Source organism: Schistocerca americana, chromosome 6 (genome assembly GCF_021461395.2).
Source record: "Schistocerca americana isolate TAMUIC-IGC-003095 chromosome 6, iqSchAmer2.1, whole genome shotgun sequence".
Classification (NCBI taxonomy): domain Eukaryota; kingdom Metazoa; phylum Arthropoda; class Insecta; order Orthoptera; family Acrididae; genus Schistocerca; species Schistocerca americana.
The window spans coordinates 135218875-135241713 of NC_060124.1; the positions used below are offsets into that span (position 1 = coordinate 135218875).

General features: G+C 41.1%; 1 protein-coding gene across 1 annotated transcript in view; it reads right to left on the reverse strand.

The window, feature by feature from the left end:
• Positions 1-22367, reverse strand: part of LOC124620009 (proline-rich protein HaeIII subfamily 1-like) — a 62866-nt gene extending 40499 nt beyond the window's left edge. Inside the window, exons 1-2 of the mRNA XM_047146674.1 lie at positions 22154-22367; positions 18770-19176 (exon numbers count right to left, since the gene is read on the reverse strand). Of these exons, the coding sequence (XP_047002630.1) occupies positions 18770-19176; positions 22154-22367 (621 nt within the window). The remainder of the gene's footprint in view (positions 1-18769; positions 19177-22153) is intronic.
• Between the last annotated feature and the right edge of the window lie 472 nt (positions 22368-22839).

Sequence of the window (22839 nt, forward strand, 5' to 3'; positions counted from 1 at the left end):
TATTCAGCCGCCTCCACTGGCAGTGCTTGGGGAGAACTCGTAGGGAGTGCTTGTTGAGATGTGCTAGTGAAAAATGCTTGTCGAGAAGTCACGGTGGAGAGTTCTTGTTGAGATGTGGTAGTAGAGAGTCGGTGTGGAGATATATTGTAATGATTAGAGTGATTTTCGTCAATATATGAAGGTAAAAGAAAAAAATTTTTCGTTTTCTTTTTATTATCACAATGTCTTAAACAATGCAGCATTACAGGTTCAGTCAACAAAGCATCTGGCGTGTGTTCTTGTATTAGAGTGTAATTCTGGTTTTCTTGCGTGATTATAGTATTTCTATTTTCTTAATTACTTCAGTATAAATGATATTTAAAATTTCTTGTCTTATTGAAGAAGAACCGTGCCAGATGTGTACGTTCAGTCACACTTCCACACACAGAACAGCTACACTTGTGCTTTGTTGGCTTCGTAGGTTTTATAGTTGCTGGGAACTTAATTAATCAATTGTGTTAACGAAAATTTTCATTTCATTATTTGTTGTTGTTCTATGCAGTCAGATTGCGTACAAATACTAATCAGGGCCAACCGTTTACGAGACTACGTAATCGGACTTACAGCCACCAAAATAAAAAAAAATTATTTTCAAATAATAATAATTAAGCCCCCATGCACGTGGCGACCGCTGCTTCGGATCGTCCCTTGGAATTCTTCTGATTGTAAAAATAGTAGACAGTAGTATTGATGTAGTAATTTGTAGTTTAGTAATTGTAGTCTATTTTGCATGTGTAGATTTGGTAATTGTCATTCTTCTAATGGTATTTTTTTCTCAGAATTTGATTTGTTGCCTTGTATACGCGTTTGACAATTTAGTGCAATTATTTCAATTGTTCGTTAATCGTGTTTGAAGGAAACATTTCGTGTGAATGGTATTGTTGGAGATAAAGTGTCATTGTGTGCAATTTTCATATAGTGACGAGTTTTGTATATTTTGTAAATGATTACGCGATAAATGAAAAAGGTAAAAATGATGAATAGTGAGAATGACGAAATTGTTAACATGGCGAACTCGCCAACACAGGAGAACAGTGTGATGAATAATGTAGTGGAAAACAATTTAATAAGTAGGGAAAATAGTCCGGAAACAGTTCAAAATTTTTCACAATCGAAAAATTCTCAGATTGCGTAGTTAACGACAGACGAAATGGAGCAGTTGATGAGTGCTATATTAAATTTGGGATCAAAAATAGGAACAATTGAAACCAAGATGAAAGCAATGACAACACGGTTAGGCTCACAAATAGGAACAAGTAAAACCGAGATGGGAACAATGGAAACACAGTTAGGCTCACGAACAGGGACATGTTTCAAATACATGAAAGACGAATCAAATAAAGAAATTAGAGAAGAAGTACAACCGATTTTGAAGGCTCACAATAATAGCTTAATTTCAACAGAAATCAGACAAGAGGAACAGGGCAGGGAACAGGAAGAAAAAGATCGCGTGATAGTACAGAAATTTTCAGAGTTAAATTTACAACGTGCACACGATAAGGAAGAAATACTTGAGAGAATCGAGGAGTCCGTATCAAATGACAGATTAAATAACATAACACAACAATATGAGCAGTTAACTACCAAATGTGTCAATACTGAAACCCGAGTCGCGACACTTACGGAAGATGTAAGTAAACAGAAAGGACAATTAAGTGACTCATCGGAAAGAGTTGAGGAGATCTCAGATAAATTGGCAAGTCTTAGTTTAGCAGAGGGGCTTGAAGAAAGTAATTTATTTCATTTACGGGGTGCAATAAGAGAGCGCGAGGCGCGTGAACTTAACAATAATCGACATTCGGACTGGAACAGTCGCGGTAGGTCTTTGTCGCCACGAGGCGAAAACTGTGACTATAAACACTTCTTGACTGTTCGGAAATTTAAGATCTCTCGCAATTCTAAGAATAACATACATCCATGTTCATGGTTAGATCAATTTATGTACGCACTTCCACTAAATTGGCCATTAAGTCACAAATTAGAAATTATGTGCGGCTATTAAGGTCCTCAGGGGATTCACTACTCTAAGTGAATATGTGCCGTAGCGAGCATAGGGCCCCGAGCTGTAGTGGTGCTATTTCTCTTTTAGTTTTCTGTACCACTGCCTACTCTTTTACTATTCTTTGCATCTGTCAAAACAACTCTTCGACTATCAATCTATCTAGTGAGTAAGTAATCAATAACCTGATATGACTATTTTACCTAAATGTGATTTCGGAAATTACCGTTTGGACTTACTGTATCTTCATCAGCATTCATTCGTAGTTTAAACGAAATTTTACCTGTTTATCTTCGTGACAATATTACTTCATATGTTGACGATATTCTTATTGCTAAACGTTCTTGGAGTGAGCACAACAAAATTTTGGATTCATTATTACGTATTTTTGCACGAGTTGGCATTACAGTGAACTTGGAAAAATCTGAGTTTGGTCGGTCTCAGGTGAAATTTCTCGGTCACATTATTTCTACAGAAGGTATTCTTCCTGATCCAGAGAAACTAGATGCTATTCGTAATTATGCTGTTCCTACCACAAAACGTGATATTCGTAGTTTCCTTGGTGTATGTAATTTTCTTAGGCGATTTGTTAGATTGGACGATTTGGCCACACCTCGTTTTTGCGAACTGTCTGAAAAATTCTTTTTAAACGAAAATCGGTCGACAACTCTGTTTGGTTAGTTTGTATTCCTGATGAGTGGGTTAATAAGCTGATTTGGTATACGCATTTCAGTTATGCACACTTTGGTCCCAGAAAATGCTTTCGTAAATTACAGGAAAATTACTACTTCAGTAATATGGTAAAACGTATTCGATCTGTTCTTGCCAAATGCAAATTATGTCAAAAGGCTAAGCCGCCAACAATTTCTCACAGAGCGCCGTTGTTTCCTGTCATTCCAGCGAAATTAAAGGATATGGCTGCAGTCGATTTGTTCGGTCCAGTGGTTCGTTCTACTAATGGTTTTGCGCACATTTTCGTAGCAGTGGAGTTGACATTAAAATATGTGTGTCTTACACCTTTACGCAAAGCAACAGCTCGTTCAGTATCTAACGCTTTCATTAACCATTTTCTTAAAGAAGTTGGTCATGTTGATAAGGTTATATCAGATAATGGATCACAGTTTCGTTCTAAAATTTGGCTTCGTACTCTACGGCATCGTAAAATTAAACCAATTTTCATTTCACTTTTTCACCCTCAATCTAACACTTCAGAGATATGGATGAAGGAAATCAATAAATTGTGTCGTTTTTATTGTCATCAGAATCACAGAACGTGGGATCAGTATCTTCATATTTTTCAAAACATTCTGAATGAACTCCCTAATGATTCAACTTCTTTACCGCCTATACTGATATTAAAAAACAAAGCACCGACAAATCACATATCTGAAATCGTTCCTTTTCCGCCTTCACGGAAACTGCGGCATTCTGAAGTTGTCAACCTGGCTCTGCAAAATATTGCATCTGCGGCTGCTAGAAGAGAGAAATCAGCTAAACATCCTGGTCGTTTAAAAATCTTGTCAGTTGGTCAGAAGGTGTTAATTAAGTCTCATCGTTTGTCTCACAAAGGAAAAGGCTTGTGTCGCAAAGTTTTTCTGCTTTATAACGGTCCATATAGAATTCGCAAAATTATTCATGATAACACTGTTGAAGTAGAAACTCTTAAATCACGACGCTCTAAGGGAATACATCATATATCAAACGTTAAAATTTTTGTGGAATGACATACTTTCGAGAAACCAGCAGTTTACGTAAACATGCAGAGAATACAAGGATACCGCGCTGTGTTTTGGCGGCGGCATATACTCAAAGCAACAGTCAAGTCTGCGCGCCGCAGAAGGCAGTCGTTGACCGCCAACAATTACTTCCTACGTCACGCGCCTACAGCTGATGGAGCGCTCAGCGCGAATGCACTGACAGCCGTAAACAAATACACAGTCTAATTTCTCCGACTAAATTCAGTATAAAGCTATAGTGACTTGATGAATTATGTTATTAACATTCAGTATTTTTCAGGATACGGTTCTATGAAATATTTAAGAACTTCAGGTAAATTCTGTGTGTCTCCGACGTTAAGAGGACTTGCTATCGAGAAAATTTCAGAAAGAATGTAATTTCCAAGAAGAAACTAATAAACTAAAAAGGTAACTATTAATTGAGTTCATTTTTCAGATAACAAATTTCCACTTAGGTACGTACTTTAGACGTAATTTGCTGCTCGCAATTATGTGATTCATACTTTGTGCAAATTTCATGTTCTATGAAATTACTTGTGAAGCGACGTGCTTGCGTACGTTAACTGATTTTGACAATGATTATTAATGAACTGGGTTGTAATTTGTATATATTATGCATCGCTTGGCTGCACTGCTTTTTCACTGATGTCATATTTTTTTTATTATATGCCTGCTGTGCTTATTTATTTAATTATAATTGTCACCTGATTAATTGTGCTGATGTGGTTAGGTATGTAAGTTATACTTTGTGATTTATCTGCTTGCGCCTTCATGTTTACTTATTAAGATTACATATGAACATTTATTTGCTTATGCTGATATGATGCTAATGAACTGTTTATTATGTTAGATAACATATTTGCTGCCTTGCTTATGGATTGCATATTTACACATTTCTGTTTGTTGTCATAACTACTCTTTAATTTGGTATATAGAAATGCTGATGTACTGTGTACAAACATAGAGTTTAGGTTACACTATGGTATTAATTATAGATTGTTCGCTTGGCAGAGCCTCGTTGTAAGAATTGTGCTGCATCCACTTGTTGACATTCTGTTCTCTACTGGTATACTTACTCGCTATTGCGTATTTTGCTTACGCTTAGTGCCTTATATTTTTAAGATAGGAAAATGAACTGCTATAATTCGACATAAACGACATTAGCACAAGAAACTTCATAGAAGTCACATGAGTTGGACGTTTTATGGAAGCTGTATAAATTTATGCTAATAGGAAGGAAGCTAACGACGTGACATACCAACACTAGGTTTAGACCATTGACAGCCATTACACTGCATTTTTCGTGAGCAATTGAAATAGTATGTGACACTTGACACAAAAAATACTCCACATGTTTGCTTCTGCCATAATTCTTGAAGTGGTGTACACACTGTGAAATATTATGATCATTCACACTCCGTAATCGTACTTAATTTCTGAGAATTATTCGAACTAAGTCTGTTAGAGGTCATGTATGCATTTCTTTTGTTTATAATTCATAATGAGTAGAAGATTTGGCTCAGATGGATTACACAGAGGTTGTGTGTTGACAGTGTGTCTTCGGATTGTATGGGATGATGAGGTTTGCATTAGGATTTTATCTGTACTTGTTCGAGGAGACTGACTAGAGGAAAGAGTTGTTATGGAAGTGAAATGATATTGGCGATAAGGTTTATATGTGTCGACGTGTTGAAGAGGTATTATTGAGGTATTGAGATTATATGAAGTTGATGATTATTGGAGTTTTTGTGGACAAGAGGTAAGGTAAATGATATTGATGATAAGATTTATATGTATTGACGTATTGAAGAGGTATTATTGAAGTATTGAGATTATGTGATGCTGATGATTATTGGAGTTTTGGTGTATAAGAGGTAAAGTAAGTGAGGTGCATATTTTTTTTGGTCTATATGGAACAAGGAGGATGAAGATAGCAGACTAGAACACTCAAGTAGAAGGCAGATAGTCTATACACACACTTTGTTAAGTCAATAAGCAGTACATATTTTTTTTTTTTTTGGAGAGAGGAAGTAATTGCATATCTTGGCTCACTGACAGTTGTTCAGCAACCATATATTTTGATCTGGCTTGGCAAACATTGGTCTTGACATGATGACTATGACGTTGACTTAACTATTATTGACTGTTATACATTGCTGCCACTACTACTTGATACACATGATGAACATGAAATTTTGACAGAATTGCATTTACACAGTTAACACTTTTCAGTTACACAGTAGTACTTAATATGGATGAAAGATGAGTGAGTGTGTTTTGTGTGTTTTCCTTTCCTAATCCTACCCACCTATCTCCTAAATATTATTTTATTTGTATGTAGTGGCTTGCACTGACACCCATAAATATTATAGGTTTACTGATATTTGAGTATTTGTAATAGTTAATATGACAATTATCTGATATCATTTGTGTGTTTATTAGAATTTATATGTTTAGTGTGTAAAAGCATTTGTATGTGTATTCAAACTATTGTTCATGCCTGAACTGTCTGATTAGTGATAGTGAATATTATGGACTGTTACCTGCACTTGTTCAACATTGATGTGTGACACTTAGAAATTATTAATTTCTGCTGATGAACTGTGTGATTAGGATAGTGAATATTATGGACTGTTACGTGCACTTTTTCAACATAATAGGTGCCACTTAGAAATGATTAATTTCTGCTGATGAAAAGTGTGATTAGGATAGTGAATATTATGGACTGTTACCTGCACTTTTTCAACATAATGGGTGCCACTTAGAAATGATTAATTTCTGCTGATGAACTGTGTGATTAGGATAGTGAATATTATGGACTGTTACTTGTACTTTTTCTACATGATTGGTGCCACTAGGACATGTTTAATTTCTGCTTATAAACTCTGATGAACAGTGTGATCAGTGATAGGGAATATTATGGACTGCTCTCTGGACCTGCTCATCTTTGCTGGGTGTCACTGATGAACTGCTTCTACTGAAATAATGTGACCTGTTGCTGTGTGCACCTGTTCAACATTGCTGGGTGCCACTGATGGACTGCTTCTACTGAAATGGTGTCACTTGTTGGTGTCTGCACCTGTCAACACTACTGGGTGCCACTGATGAACTGCTTCTACTGAAATAATGTGACTTGTTGCTGTGTGTACCTGTTCAACAATGCTGGGTGCCACTAATGGAACTGTTTCTGCTGAGTGATGTCACTTGTTGCTGTCTGCACCTGCTCAACATTGTTGGGTGCCACTGATGTACTGCTTGTACTGAAATAATCTCACTAGTTGGTTTCTGCACCTGTTCAACATTGCTGGGTGCCACTGGTGGAATTGCTTCAACTGAGAAGATGTCACTTGGTGTTTGCACCTGTCAACATTGCTGGGTGCCACTGATGAACTGCTTCTACTGAAATGATGTCACTTGTTGGTGTCTGCACCTGCTCAACATTGCTGGGTGCCACTGATGGACTGCTTCTACTGAGATAATGTCACTTGTTGTTGTCTGCACTTGTTCAACATTGCTGGGTGCCACTGATGGACTGTTTCTACTGACATAATGTCACTTGTTGGTGTCTGCACCTACTCAACATTGCTGGGTGCCACTGATGAACTGCTTCTACTGAAATAATGTCACTTGTTGGTGTCTGCACCTGTTCAACAATGCTGGATGTCACTAATGGAACCGCTTCTGCTGAGAAATGTGACTTGTTGCTGTGTGTACCTCTTCAACATTGCTGGGTGCCACAGATGGAACTGCTTCTACTGAATAATGTCACTTGTTGGTGTCTGCACTTGTTCAACATTACTGGGTGCCACTGATGGAACTGCTTCTACTGAATAATGTCACTTGTTGGTGTCTGCACTTGTTCAACATTACTGGGTGCCACTGATGGAACTGCTTCTACTGAATGATGTCACTTGTTGGTGTCTGCACCTGTAGACCATTGCTGGGTGCTACTGCTGGAACTATCAATTACTTTTTTTTAATCATTGAAAGCATTCTCTGTGAACATTTGTATAAACTGATTTTTTGTGTATTGTGTAAACTATTATGTAAAGTCACATGTATGAAAGAATTTGTATTGCTTACTGTATTTCATATATTAGGTTATTGAAAGGTCAGTGCAAACCCAAAATTTTGACTAATTATGTGATATTTAGGTATTAATATTATCTTTTATTTTTGTCTGTATTTTTGTGGACGAATTTGGTGGTATTTTCACCACTAATGCTGGCAAAAATACCATCAAATTCTGGCCCGTAGAGGAGGGGCATATGAAAGGTGGCTACACTGAGCCACTGCCCCAGAGATTGCGCCAAAGAGTATTATTCAGCCGCCTCCACTGGCAGTGCTTGGGGAGAACTCGTAGGGAGTGCTTGTTGAGATGTGCTAGTGAAAAATGCTTGCCGAGAAGTCGCGGTGTAGAGTTCTTGTTGAGATGTGGTAGTAGAGAGTCGGTGTGGAGATATATTGTAATGATTAGAGTGATTTTCGTCAATATATGAAGGTAAAAGAAAAAAATTTTTCGTTTTCTTTTTATTATCACAATGTCTTAAACAATGCAGCATTACAGGTTCAGTCAACAAAGCATCTGGCGTGTGTTCTTGTATTAGAGTGTAATTCTGGTTTTCTTGCGTGATTATAGTATTTCTATTTTCTTAATTACTTCAGTATAAATGATATTTAAAATTTCTTGTCTTATTGAAGAAGAACCGTGCCAGATGTGTACGTTGATTCACACTTCCACACACAGAACAGCTACACTTGTGCTTTGTTGGCTTCGTAGGTTTTATAGTTGCTGGGAACTTAATTAATCAATTGTGTTAACGAAAATTTTCATTTCATTATTTGTTGTTGTTCTATGCAGTCAGATTGCGTACAAATACTAATCAGGGCCAACCGTTTACGAGACTTGCGTAATCGGACAGACAGCTACGAAAAATAAAAATTATTTTCAATTTAATAATAATTAAGCCCACATGCACGGTATTCACATTGGTAATGTGGTCGGTAGGTTAGGTTAGTGTTTTTTTTAACGTCCCGTCGACAACGAGGTCATTAGAGACGGAGCACAAGCTCGGGTTAGGGAAGGATGAGAAAGGAAATCGGCCGTGCCCTTTCAAAGGAACCATCCCGGCATTGGTCGGTAGTTACTGTTAGTAATGCTGTGCTTTGATTTTAATAATAAAAAGAACTGAAACACACACTGCAGTATTTCTGGAGTGAAGTTCATACGTAAAAACGAAGACTAAATAAATAATTACTTGATTACTTTTCTTCATAGTTCCATCTTAATATTACGATCTATTTCCAAGCTGATCGAAAGCTAGCAACGTTTTTACCCATTATTATAATAAATTAAGAGAGATAGAAATGTGCACCTGGTAAATCATTACAGTCTCTAGTAAAAAAATAAAATTAGGTCCTGGGTTCACCCTCAAGTATTATCGTTGAAGTACAATATTTTCGTCTTTGATAGTTTTACTTATAAGTCAGCACAGACGTTTATGTTTCATCCACCCATTTTGTACGAGAATTCTTTATCCAACATGAGTTTGTACAGTGCTAGAATTTGATGACATTTCCTCCTGTGTTTCACCAAGCTACCAGATTATAAGCAGTGCTATAGCCTGTTGTTGTGGCCAGTTAGTGATTTCTTCCATATCGCTTGTCATATATTACGTGTCTGTTCGAGCACACTCGACACTGTATCGAGAGCTGCGATCTAACGGGAAATCTCAAACCCGTTCGAACGCGAGTTTGTTTTGCTCATACTTAATTTTTAGTCAACAGTGTGAAGTTTGTCGAATCTTGAGCAGTAGTAACAACACGACGCGAATGTTAGCGTAAAGATATGAAAGTGAGGATGACAAAGTAAGTTAACACCTTATGTTTGACGACTGCAAATGACTGGACGAATTGTCACTGCTAATGGTCTTAAGAGTATGAAACGTAAAATTGTGATTTCAATAGAGTAATTGCAAGAGCTAGAAGTAATAGAGATTGCTGTGTGATAATAAATTACAAAGTTGATACATTACAAAGTTGATTTGAGCTGTTATGACACAGTACTTTTGCCTTCATACTTTTAACAGTGAATTTAACTATGGCTGTATTAGTTAAGGGCTTGCTCTCGTTGCCAGTAACGAATACAAAGAACATATGTGAGCTCTGCCACTAATTAAACAAACAGATTATGAGAAACTAATTAAAATGTGATAATTATGTAGTAAACAATTGCTATACGGACTGAGCTCTCCAGATACAGTTCACAATCTGCCGTCATAGTTTTTCTTCAGCCAGTATCTCACTACTATCATCGTCATCTCCTTCATAATCATCATCATCATCATCATCATCATCATCATCACCATCATCATCATCCTTTCTGCCACTACCACCACCAACACGACCATTATCATCGTTCTCTCCACCACCACCAACACTACTATCGTCAGCATCGTAATGTATTTCATGAGTTAGATCTATAGGTTTGTTTCACGTATCATTTCGCCTCTTCCTTGCTCTTTCCCAACATTAATAAAGAGTCTAGATTTTAAGAAGTCTTTATCATATCTGAAGAGTTTTAAACAAGGTATAAAGTAAGGTGAGAGGTAATTGAACTGGAAAATGAGCTTCACCTTTTTTTACTATAAACCTAATTTCACCTCTATAACTGTTAGATGCATTTGTCAGGAATCTTATTCTTTTTTTTGGCCTTATCCCTTATACCCGGTGTTTCCTTAAGAGCGTGCAAAAATGTAACAGGACATAGAGAGTGCTCCAGTGCTCCACTGAACAATTTGTGACAGGGAGCCTGGGGTCAGAGAAGCCAGCTTAAGGAGATATGGAAGTAAACTTGTCTACCGCTTTGTCCAGCATTACTGTTTTCCAGCGTATTTACAAATGACATGCGTACAAGATTACACATACTGTGCTGTTTATTTACGAGCGAATTCTTTATTTCCTGCAAGAAAACAAGGAGGATGAGCATGATTACTATGAAGCCACGATGCAGGTTTTGTTTACTTGCGGTTCGTGCAAAGAGTTCTACGTGGGTTGTTGGAGAACGTACCTTTGGCTGTTCGTGAGAGGATGTGGATACAACATGGCGATGCACTGCCTCACTTCAGGGTGGATGGCCGCAACCATCTCAGCGCTATATTTCCAGGTCGCTGGACTGGAAGGGGAGGTCCTATTGCTTGATCGATTGCAGCTTCTACAATGGCAGGTTATCAAAATTTAAAAGAGTTTGGACGTGGTGTTATAGTCGACGCACGAGCGATGGAACACAGCATCTCCGAGGTAGCGATGACGTGGAGATTTTCCCTTCAGACCATTTCACGAGTGTACCGTGAGTATCAGAAATACGGTAAAACATCAAAGATCCGACGTCGCTGCGGCCGGAAAAGATCCTGCAAGACCGGGAACAATGACGAATGAAGAGAATTGTTCTATGTGACAGAAGGGCAGCTCTTCCGCAAATTGTTGCAGATTTCAATGTTGGTCCATCAACAGGCGGCAGCATGCGAAACATTCGACGAAACATCACCAAAATGGGGTTAGGGACCCGAAGGCCCGCTCATGTATCCTTGATGACCACAGAACACTTCGCCTGGACCCTTCAACACCGACATTGGACTGTAGATGACTGGAAAAATGTCGCCACGTCGGACGAGTCTCGTTTCACATTGTATCTAGCGGATGGGCGTGTACGGGTATGGAGACAGCCCCATGAATCCATGGACCCTGCATGACAGCAGCGGGCTGTTCAAGCTGGTGGAGGCTCTGTGTTGGTGTGGGTCGTGTGCAGTTGGAATGATATGGAACCCCTGATACGTCTAGATACGATTCTGACAGGTGACACGTACACTCATTGACATAAAACTCGACCTGCTTCCGCTCATCGCTTTTGACAGTTTAAAACGCCTTTTATTAAATGTTGCTCCACACAAAATTTCCACGAATTCCATTCACGCTCGAAAGCAACGGAAACAGACGCCCTGATTAGGAGGTGGGTACTACATTACATTAATCAGCAAGAGCTGAGTACGGCCCGAAATTAATTTTATATACTGGCACGAAATTAAACCACCTCACTACATTCGATGAATTTATAAATGCTTCATACATCGTTTCTTTTCCTTTCAAAGTCAATTATTTGTGGAACTTTTGGCCAATATTCGGATGTTTTCGTGAAGCCAGAGAGAGCGCCTTTGGTGTAAAGTGTATTACAGTTCTTGTTTCATTCCTTAAGGTAAGTCTATGCGATAAACTGTGTGAATACCTTGCAATGCATGCTCTGTAGCAGTGCAGGAACACTGCACATTTGGAGTTCCATGTACGGATTAATGAAGTATTTAACATTGATCGGAAGTGATAGTTAAGGTCATCAGATTTATACCAGAAAAATTTATCGTTTTGGAGGTTTCAGAGAACGGAAATGATTTGATAAAGCCGGTGTCAGAAAACGTCTGCAGTTAAATGGCTAAAAATGGTTCAAATGGCTCTGAGCACTATGGGACTTAAGTTCTGAGGTCATCAGTTCCCTAGAACGTAGAACTACTTAAACCTAACTAAACTAAGGACATCACACAAATCCATGACCTAGGCAGGATTTGAATCTGCGACCGTAGCGATCGCGGTAGTTACATGCTATTGCAAAAATTTAGAAGAGAGGAATTATATTAATCAACTTGTGCACTTCATAAACAGCCTCCTGATACGGCCGGCCGTGGTGACCAAGCGGTTAAAGGCGCTACAGTCTGGAACCGCGCGACTGCTCCGGTCGCAGGTTCGAATCCTGCCTCGGGCATGGATGTGTGTGATGTTCTTAGGTTAGTTAGTTTTAAGTAGTTCTAAGTTCTAGGGGACTGATGACCTTAGAAGGTAAGTCCCTTAGAGCTCAGAGCCATTTTGAACCTCCTGACACGTTAGACCTATATGACGAACATAGCTCAAATTCGTATCGTTGACAATCGGTCTAAATCTTTTCAGGAACTATTTTACAGTGAAGCACCTTGGCATTTACAAAGCACACATCCATGATATCAAAATAATTTACTAAGTCGAAATTGCACGAAGATTGATGTGTAAAGGCATCCTTGAGATTTCGTATTAAAAATTTTCACTAGCATTTTGCAGCTCCATTAATGAAAATGGAAAATAAAATGCTATATTCAGCGGCTTTCACCGAGATTGGAACTGCAATCTCATATAGCACTAGCATCGCAACGCACAAGGGAACCACTGAGCTATCGACACACTGGCGGCAACAGGCGGACTACAGTCATTGCGATATTGCCTGAGCCTCAAAACGCAACCTTAAACACACAAACAGGTACTACTTATGTGAAGAACGCCGTTCTTGGAGTCCAGAAATTAAATATACTTTATAAGTATCTCATCTTACAGTGGATTATATCATGTGAGTCTTCGATGTGGTAAATGAATGTCAAGTGAATTTATCGAGGTAATGCCGGGCTACACCCGGAAGTAAATGCACATCACAGTGTTGACAAATACTTGCTACGACGCTGCCAATTCTCGGCTCTCTTACGAGGCAGCTCTCTAGCGAAATGCTCGTCGTGATTGTCCCATACGGTTCTTCAGAGGGCAGACGAGCGCGCACGTTTGCTTTTTATGCGGCGTTCTCCCCTGATAGTTTCTGACGTCGCCTTGTGGGCTACGTATACATTTGAGGCATTCATTTATCATTAATGCAGAATGATACAAGTTTCAGCTTCCGGCGAGGAAGAAGGCTGATCACGTCGACATTATATCATTTCAACGTAGGGAAAGCAAAACCGATTATTCAGTGTTTCCTATTCAGTATAAAGTATGTGAGATAATTTTCCGTAACGTCCATAATCATCTAAAAATACAAACGAAGTAAAAATACATCGGAAGCTTATTTGAATTGAACATAATGAAAGATATCAAACGCTTTGCATCTCGATGTCGAATGTGTCCACGCGCAGTCTTTAGCATCATACATATAGAATGTCATGATTACCATGAGAAGAAGAAATTTGTTGGTAGGGATGGAAGCAAGAAGAGACGAAGTCAACAAATATTCCATTCCTTATGGCATTCATTTCATTTGAGATGTAAGAAGAGGTAAAGCGGGATATTACTTTCGTTAACACGAAAGATATGACGCACATATGGATAACGAGGAAATCTGCGTCTTCATACGTTTCCTCCTCGAAATCTGTATACTTAGTTATATACTAAGTAGCCTGATCATTGTTTCCGTAATGTTACCCTCTTGATTGGCCCCTTAACGTTGAATAGATTCCAAATGCATGTCTCTGCATGAAAGTAGTTGTTCGAACCCTTCCTGCGTTGTTTTTTGTGTTTTTTTTCTTGGAATTCATGAAACAGACCACTGTGCCTCGCACGCCCCCCCCCCCCCCCCCCCCACCCTTCGAGGGTTAGGTCTCAAAACTAAACCGTTTTTTATCCAATGGCATAATTTATTCAGACAAAATCAACAAAAGATTATCAAACAAAGCCTTCTATTCACAGTTGCAACACTACCAGCAGCTGACCCAAGGGTAATCCACAGTCATGGTCCGAAATTAGCAGCTCTCTCCTACTGTTGCAAAGTCCGTACTACATTTTCGATTCCGCAGCACCAGTTTATCTGTTAACACTGTGTTAAATCAACATGAGTAGTTGCAGAGTTGTGCCAGAATATCCGTCCTCCCATTGTCAACTTTCTGTATCTCACTTATCCTGTAGCGTTGATTACGAAGAGCCGAAGGAAATGAGTGTATTCTGCATGACGTAACATTCAGTATTCCCTTCTTTCATAGTCACTCTTCAGGTGCATCGATACCAAATTGGGGTGTGAAAAGTCTTGCTAGTGAGAGAATGACAATAATAATCGTAACAAGAACAAGCATATAATGAATGAAGTTTATTGCAATGCAGAACGAGAATGGCTGTTAAAATATAAATCTTTAAAAATAGGTTGATCGTTGAGTTGGCACAATGCAAATATCTTCTTAGCATTTTATTACTGAATTTAGTTCTGGATGTTTCCAGAGAAAAAGGAAAAGTCGGTACTTCTCGCTAGGGTAATATAATGTGAACCAGCAACTACCCTTTCCTTAGAACACGACTCAAGCAGGTCCCCAAGTTGCTACCAAGGCAATGCTGCATTGTGTTCCCTGACATTGCTCTGATGATGGTTTATGCAGATAGTTCTGATTACGATATACAAAACGTATTGCAGGTTAATTCCTAGGATCGTGATACTAAATTTGCGATGTATATGGCACATGAACGTGACGCCTCTTCAGATTACTCATCAGTATAAAAAGACACTATTATTGGAATTGAGCAGGATTACTCAACATGAATTCTGAAATTGGGTGCTTGACCGCACAAGTGCTAAACGTCGTCAAATATATACAAAGTCCCAATCGCACTAACAATATGAAGATCGTCTTCGATAGCTCGTAGCTTTCACATTGCTATATGCACCCTACTCCAGACATCCCTCGGTGGAGCTGCACTAAGTTGCCGATATAATGGAAGGCCTTCAAACCGACAAGAGACCACATATTGAAAAATACAAGCGAATTCTCTTGCAGAGTAAGTTTATTGCAACTAATCTAAAAATGATTGGAGAGCAGCATTGTCCTATTCAAAAAAAGTAAAATGTTACACACTGTTGACGTTAAACGGACATTATCTACGTCCTGCCTTGTGTGCTACTCATATATAATATCAAGTGTACTGTCAAAATGATTGTATATAATGGATGCTAATGTAATGCATTGATACCAGATGGTGGATTCACAACACTATTGATGCGAAAATAAAACAGAAGTTCGCAAAAGTGTGGTTTTGCATTTTCGTTCGTTTTCACCTCCAGATCTACCATAGATAGTGCATACTAACAAACTTGGTCATTGTCCCTGTAATTTTTTCCCTCTTATTTCAGACCGGGTTGATTAAAAATAGTACAAATTCGTGACTCTTACAGATGCTTCGAATCTGTTCAGTAATTTTGTCAGTAATTTTGATGTGACTTAAGATTATTGAGGTCTACGATCATGGCAACTCCTGCGAGCTTGCTAGGACACACTTACATGTGACAGGCAGTACCTGATTTAAAACTTACCTAAAGGAATTGATACATCTTTTTCAGCAAACCTGGAACTGCTTTCGGAGGCAACTACATTTTATAAAGTCACTACTTTACAACTACGCTGCCAAGGAATTCCTGCATAAACACTGTCATTGCCATAATCGCGGCTGCAGTAGATAACTGATAACTCGCCACGAGAAGGATGAGACAAGGGGTAGCTTATTCATGAAATTGTACTCACAAAATATTCAGAAAAGGTCATACAGATGACAAGAAAATGTCAGGCGAATTTAGCAGGATAAATCTGTCCCACAGCTGCAAATCATTCTTATGCCAACAGGGTTGCCAAAGGATGCCTACAACGTTGCAATCTGGACCACGCTGACAGCAAGAAGAACGTGTTTTCGTAGTCTGAATATTTCATTATAGGATCCAGACATCCAGTCTATCGCGAGAGATTTTGCTCTCCAAATTTTATGTGGTGTGGCCATGTTCCCACAATTTAGTAATAACCCTCTGATTGTTATTCCGATTTATGTGATTCGGATGAGGAGAAAGCCCTGCCATGGGTTATCTGTATGTCTACTGAAAACAAGCGACATTACATAATAGCAGGAAGCCTGTCAATAACTTTCAGAGAAGGTTTCCTGAACCTCATATATATATATATATATATATATATATATATATATATATATATATATATATATATATTAGCATCCTTACCCCCATCAAGAAGGACGACTCAAGCAGCCGGATGGACTGAGGAAGTGGCGGAGCAAAATGCTCTCCGCAAAGAGAAAGGAAATGAGATATTTTAGGCTTTAATGTTCCACCTTAGGTGGAAACCTTGTCTTTCAAGGTAAATTTAATTTAATATAATATTTTGGAGTGAAACAAATTGCATATAGGCAGGTAAAAGTTAGGCGAATGTGATAATACTATGTCGCGACCGTGAAGAGTAACTTGAAAGTTAACGGAATTTGATATTTCGTTTGAGTAATTCAGTGAACAGTAAAATGTTAGAATTCAATTGTAAAGCAGGTTCGACACAAATAGGATGCATGTGATGAACTATTATAGCCTAAAGACCTGGCACTCACCACATGCGGCTGATAAAGAAAATAATGAAGTGCGGATGACTGAGTGCTAGGAACCATTAGTTTATAAGTAGGAATGTGTTGATTTACCATAATTATTTTTATTAATGGTCAACTCAAATACACGATTTTGGTTTGTTTGTTTCAAAATCTGACCTGGAAGTGCAGGAAAATATTATCTCGTGGCTTTAACCAATCGAGCTGCTAACAGAAATTCATGGTAGAAAGTAATGCTCTTAATTTTGATCCGAAAGAAATAGTTTTCAAAGAAGCCATTTGTAGCTTGCATGTGTTCCAATTTGTAATTTGACTAGTTTCTGAAATTCAAGAATAAAGGCAAGGTTGCTAATTTAATACGAAAGAATGAGAAGTCACCTTTTGTGAAACGAGTCAGTAGAAATTTACGTGTGAAGCTGATTTTTAGAACAACGGTATTTGAAAGATACTTGGGAATCAGTGAGATCGCTTTCCTGAATTAAATAAAGGGACAACAGCATAATAGTAATTCGTGTAGCCATGCTTTGCACGCTATACACTAACTGTAAGTATTGTGAAAAGTTCTGTGTGTGTATTTATGTACCTTGTGGAGGGGAGGTTTTGGATGGTATATTATTTAATGGTGCCGAGATATAATTAGGAAATCAATCTAAGTAACTTGTGGAGGTTTTTTTTTCAGTTACAATATCGTGCCGCATACGAATATGAGGGGAACGTAAATTTCAGAATCGCGACCGCGCGAACTTTCCAACCACGCGAGACTTAGTTCATATCGAGGCACGTCAATAAGTGAGAGGTGTTTTTGGGATCAGGCAGTGACTGAAGAAGTTGCAGAATATTTCTAGTACTAGTCCGCGTGGAGATACGATAATTGCTTTGCCCAATGGTATTAAGAGTGATAGTATGTTGTTGTGACGTTGTGAATCAAGCATTGTGGGCTATCCTTCATTCCTTCCCGTGGGTAATAAAAAGGTTATCTTCATAAGAGATCATAGGAAGTATAAATATCTTTATATGTGCTGTTACAAGATCAGCTGTTAGGCAATTTAATCCTGTATGTCACTGGTAATACCGTTATTTTTGTGGCGGCGTTCGTAGCGACAAGCAATTCGCTGTAGAAACGGCTTACGAAGTCATCGCCACACTTTTAATAGCGGGCCGACCGGTCCGCTGGAACAGTGAACAGAAAGATGAAAACCCAAACACTCTGATTAAATAGAAGTCGGTACTTATCTTTATTAACGAAGATACAGAACACAGTAGTGAACTCCATGTCTACAGAGATCTGTCTAGTTCGAGTCGGAGCGGCTAGGTCAGCGTCGGCTGACGACAAACAACAACTCTGCTGCGATGAACACACAACTGACTAGCAAGTACACAATTCGGTGGCGAGTATACAACTGAGCGGCGAATACAGAACTGTCCTAGCGCTCGCGACTCCAGCGCTTAAGAACCCAGAAGCCAACGGTGGCGCGCGCAGACTTGCGGCGATTTCCTGTCTCGCTGGCGCTGCTTATGCGGACGGCGTCCGGACTTTGATGCTGCCAACCTTTTGGCAGCGGGTTCGGGTGGCATTACTGGCTAGGATATAACACTCCTCCCCCCCAAATCGCCGCACCGTCGTTGAGTAATGACGTGGCGAGCGTCGACGGCGGGGGAGGGGTCTGGCCGCAGGCGTAGCAGAAGAGACCGGGGCGGAGACTGTTGTCGGTGGCAGTCCCCGGTCCGCACCCCAGCATTGGCTGCGCGGGGCCTCGGGAAACACCGACTGAAAACCGAGGTCAGGGTGCACGCCTGTAACCACGGGCGCAGCTTCTGGTACTGGACGCGACGGGGCGTCGGGACCCACGAAGAGAGGCAGCGTCTCCTGACGCTGCGTCGACGGCTGCTGAGTGGGCGCCGGACAAGGCGCTGCGGTGTCAGACTCCTTGGGGGTGCCCAAGGAAAGCGGCTGCAGGACAGGCTGCACAGCCACCGCTTGGGAAGGCGGCCCGGCTGAGGGGTCGACGTCCATCAGCTCCGAAGGCGGTGGCGACTGAAGAGGGACCGCAGGCGCCGGAGCGACCACCTGGGGCGCTCCCGGAGGAAGCTGCGCGGGAGGCATCAACGGGACGGGCTGTCGGCGTGGTAGCGGCGAGGGCTGCTGCTGCTGCCCTGGGGGCGGCAGCGAAGTCGGAAGGCGCGGCTGGAACCCGCCGCGGACCAAATCTGTGGACAAAGAACGAGCGGCAGAATCCGGGCGGCCAGCGCGGCGCAACTGGTTCTGATGCCTCCTGTACACCCCAGTAGCACCTTGAACAGTATAAAAACCGCGACCCTGGACACTTATCACGGTACCACGTTCCCAACGACGGCGACCGTGATAAACTCTGAAAAAAACGGCGTCGTTGCGCTGAAAACGCGTGCGATGCTCAGAAGCGGCGGGTCGATCCGGGGGGTGCAACAACCGTAGTAGGGTGCGATGACGACGGCCGTGGAGAAGCTCCGCAGGCGAAGGGCCGTCGCGTGGCGTGGTCCGGTACGACGACAGGAACGTGATGAGGGCCTGCTGACGAGAGTGCGTAGCACGAAGGCGGTCCATATGATCCTTGAATGTGCGTACAAAACGTTCCGCTGCACCATTCGATTGAGGGTGGAACGGCGGAGTAAGAACATGGCGAATGCCATTGGCAGAACAAAAACTTTCAAATTCAGCAGAGGTAAATTGTGGACCATTGTCAGACACTAAAACTTCTGGAAGACCCTCAATACAAAAAATTGAAGTCAACGCCTGTATAGTTTGTGCAGACGTTGTAGACTGCATGGGCACAACAAACGGAAAATTACTAAATGCATCTATCACGATGAGCCATCGAGAATTCCAATATGGACCAGCGAAATCAATATGTACTCGCTGCCAGGGACCGGCAGGGCGTGCCCACTCAAAATAGCGTTGAGGCGGAGCAGCGCGGTGTTCGGCACACGTCGAACAATCTGTAGACATCTGCGTAATCTGCTTATCAATGCCGATCCATGTACAATGACGGCGGGCAAGCTGCTTGGTGCGGACCACTCCCTAATGACATTGATGCAACAAGTCGAGGACCTTGGATTGGAGCACTTGGGGAACCACTACACGAAGCTGGTCATTCTCGGTGCGTAACAGCAAAACTCCGTGCGAAACAGACAACAGATGACGTTGCGGATAATAGCGACGAACCGCAGGATCCGATATGTCCTTTGCCTTGGACGGCCAACCACGTTGAACAAAACGTAATAGTAAACTCAGATGAGGATCCGTAGCTGTCTCACGTGCCACCTGACGATAATCAATCGGAAAATCCCGGAGGGATTGATGCTCATCGGCGTCAATCTGATGGCAAGAGTCGTCAGAGAAATCGAAGACATCATCCGCAGCAATCGGCAATCTAGAAAGCGCGTCAGCGTTTGCATGCTGAGCTGTAGGGCGATACAGTATCTCATACTGGTATTGTGATAACAAAAGAGCCCAACGTTGTAGTCTCTGAGCTGTCCGCTGAGGAACTGGTTTAGACGGATGAAACAGTGACGTCAGGGGCTTGTGATCTGTTACTAAATAGAATGGTCTACCATAGAGGTAGTGATGGAATTTTGTGACACCGAACACAATAGCCAACGCTTCCTTGTCCAATTGGCTATAATTACACTGAGCTTTGTTTAGCAATTTAGATGCGAACGCAATAGGACGTTCGGTGTTACCGACTCGGTGAGACAACACAGCACCGAGGCCGAAAGAAGAGGCATCACAAGCTAACACCAGAGGCTTGTTAGGGTCGTAATGGACCAGACAACGATCATTCAATAAATCCTCTTTAAGCTGCTGAAAGGCTGATTGGCAATCAGCTGACCACACAAACGGAACATTCTTACGGCGGAGACGATGCAACGGTGCAGCAATCTGTGATGCATTAGGTATAAACCTAATATAATATGTCAATTTGCCAAGAACTGCTTGCAATTCATGCAGATTGCGAGGGGCGGGCAAATCACGAATAGCTGCTAAATGTGACTGGGAGGGATGAATGCCTTGAGCATTAATAACATGTCCCAGATACTCCATCTCCGTAAGGAAAAATGAACATTTATCGATGTTGCAACGTAGGCCTGCCTGAGACAACACTGTAAACAAACACTCCACATTACGGAAATGTTCAGCAGGCGTCCGACCGGACACAACAATATCGTCTAAATAGTTGCAACACGATGGCACATTAGCCAGAAGTTGTGACAAAAAACGCTGAAAAACAGCTGGAGCTGACGCACAACCAAAAGGCAAACGCAGAAAACGGAACAACCCCAACGACGTGTTTATGACAAAATACTGTTGTGATTGCTCGTCGAGGGGCAATTGCAAATATGCGTCACGGAGATCAATTTTGGAAAAGAAACGAGCTTCCACTAACTTATCCATCAGCTCGTCCGGTCTAGGCAAAGGAAAAGAATCAATGACAGTCTGAGGATTAACTGTCGACTTAAAATCAGCACACAAACGTAACTTGCCAGACGGTTTCTTTATAATAACTAAGGGAGAAGCCCACTGGCTCGCTGAAACGGGTTGAATAACACCGTTGTTTTGCCAACGACGAAGTTCATCTTCTACAGGTGCCCGGAGGGCGTGAGGCACTGGACGAGCACGACAAAATCGAGGCTGAGCATTATCTTTTAACGTAATATGAGCGGCAAAGTTCGCAGCACAACCTAGTTCGTCTTTAAATATGTCACTGTATCGTTTACACAAATCGGTTATGCTGTCTTGAGGAACAACAACAGAATTAATTTGCAACACATTGTCTTGGATAGACAGGCCAAACAAGTCAAAACAGTCTAATCCGAAAATGTTTACACTGTCTGTAGCGCGGAGCACTGTGAATGAAACTTTTTGTATTGCCACGGAATGTGGCTGGCACGCTACATACAGCTAACACAGGAATTTGTTCTCCACTATAAGTAGCCAAAGAATGTTTTGCCGCTGAAAGTTTAGGGCGGCCGATAGCCGCATACGTAGCACTGTTTATGAGAGTCACAGACGCACCAGTGTCTAATTGAAAATTGAAGGTCTTATCCTGGATGCGTAGCTTCACAAATAGTTTATTACACTGTCTCTGGATCGGTGCAGTGGAGGCGGAAGACACAAAATCAGCGCGTTTAGCGCGTGTTCACTGCTTACGACAACTCGTGGGTTGGGCGGGTGGAACAACAACTCCCGCTTCACTTGCAGTCTGTACATTACTTGTTACAGCGTTTGAATTACGCTTGGGCCGCATAGCAGAGGGATGGGTGGGTGGCTTATTGCGAACAAGTTTATTACCCACACGAACCGTGGAAGAGTCTTTAAACGCGACCTTCTGGGCGGGCTGGCTTTGAAGAACATGAACATCCATGGGCTGGGCAGCACTAGAATTGTTCTTGCGTTTATGCAAACAAACAGTCTGGATGTGTCCTTTCCTTTGACAAAAGTGACAAACCGCGTTTCTTAACGGGCAACGTTCACGAGGATGAGCAAGAACACACTTAGGGCAAGACTAAACTCTATCATTTTGCACACGCGGCTGACGAATGTGTTTAACATGACGCGGCCGGCTAGTGTTTACAGTCTGACTCTGCCGGTGGGGCCGCGGGCGTGACATAACTTGCTTAGCACAGGCAATTTTAGAAATACATGGCTGATCTAACTCACACTCGGCATGGTCAAAAGTATCTTGGGCTTCAATGATGTTCATCACAGTCTCTAATGACGGGTCAGGCAACTTTAAGATAGCAGCACGAATACGAGAATCTGCAATGTTTTGAGTAATAGCGTCTCGTAACATGACATCACTGTAGGAAGCTCCACACACACAATTAAATCGGCAC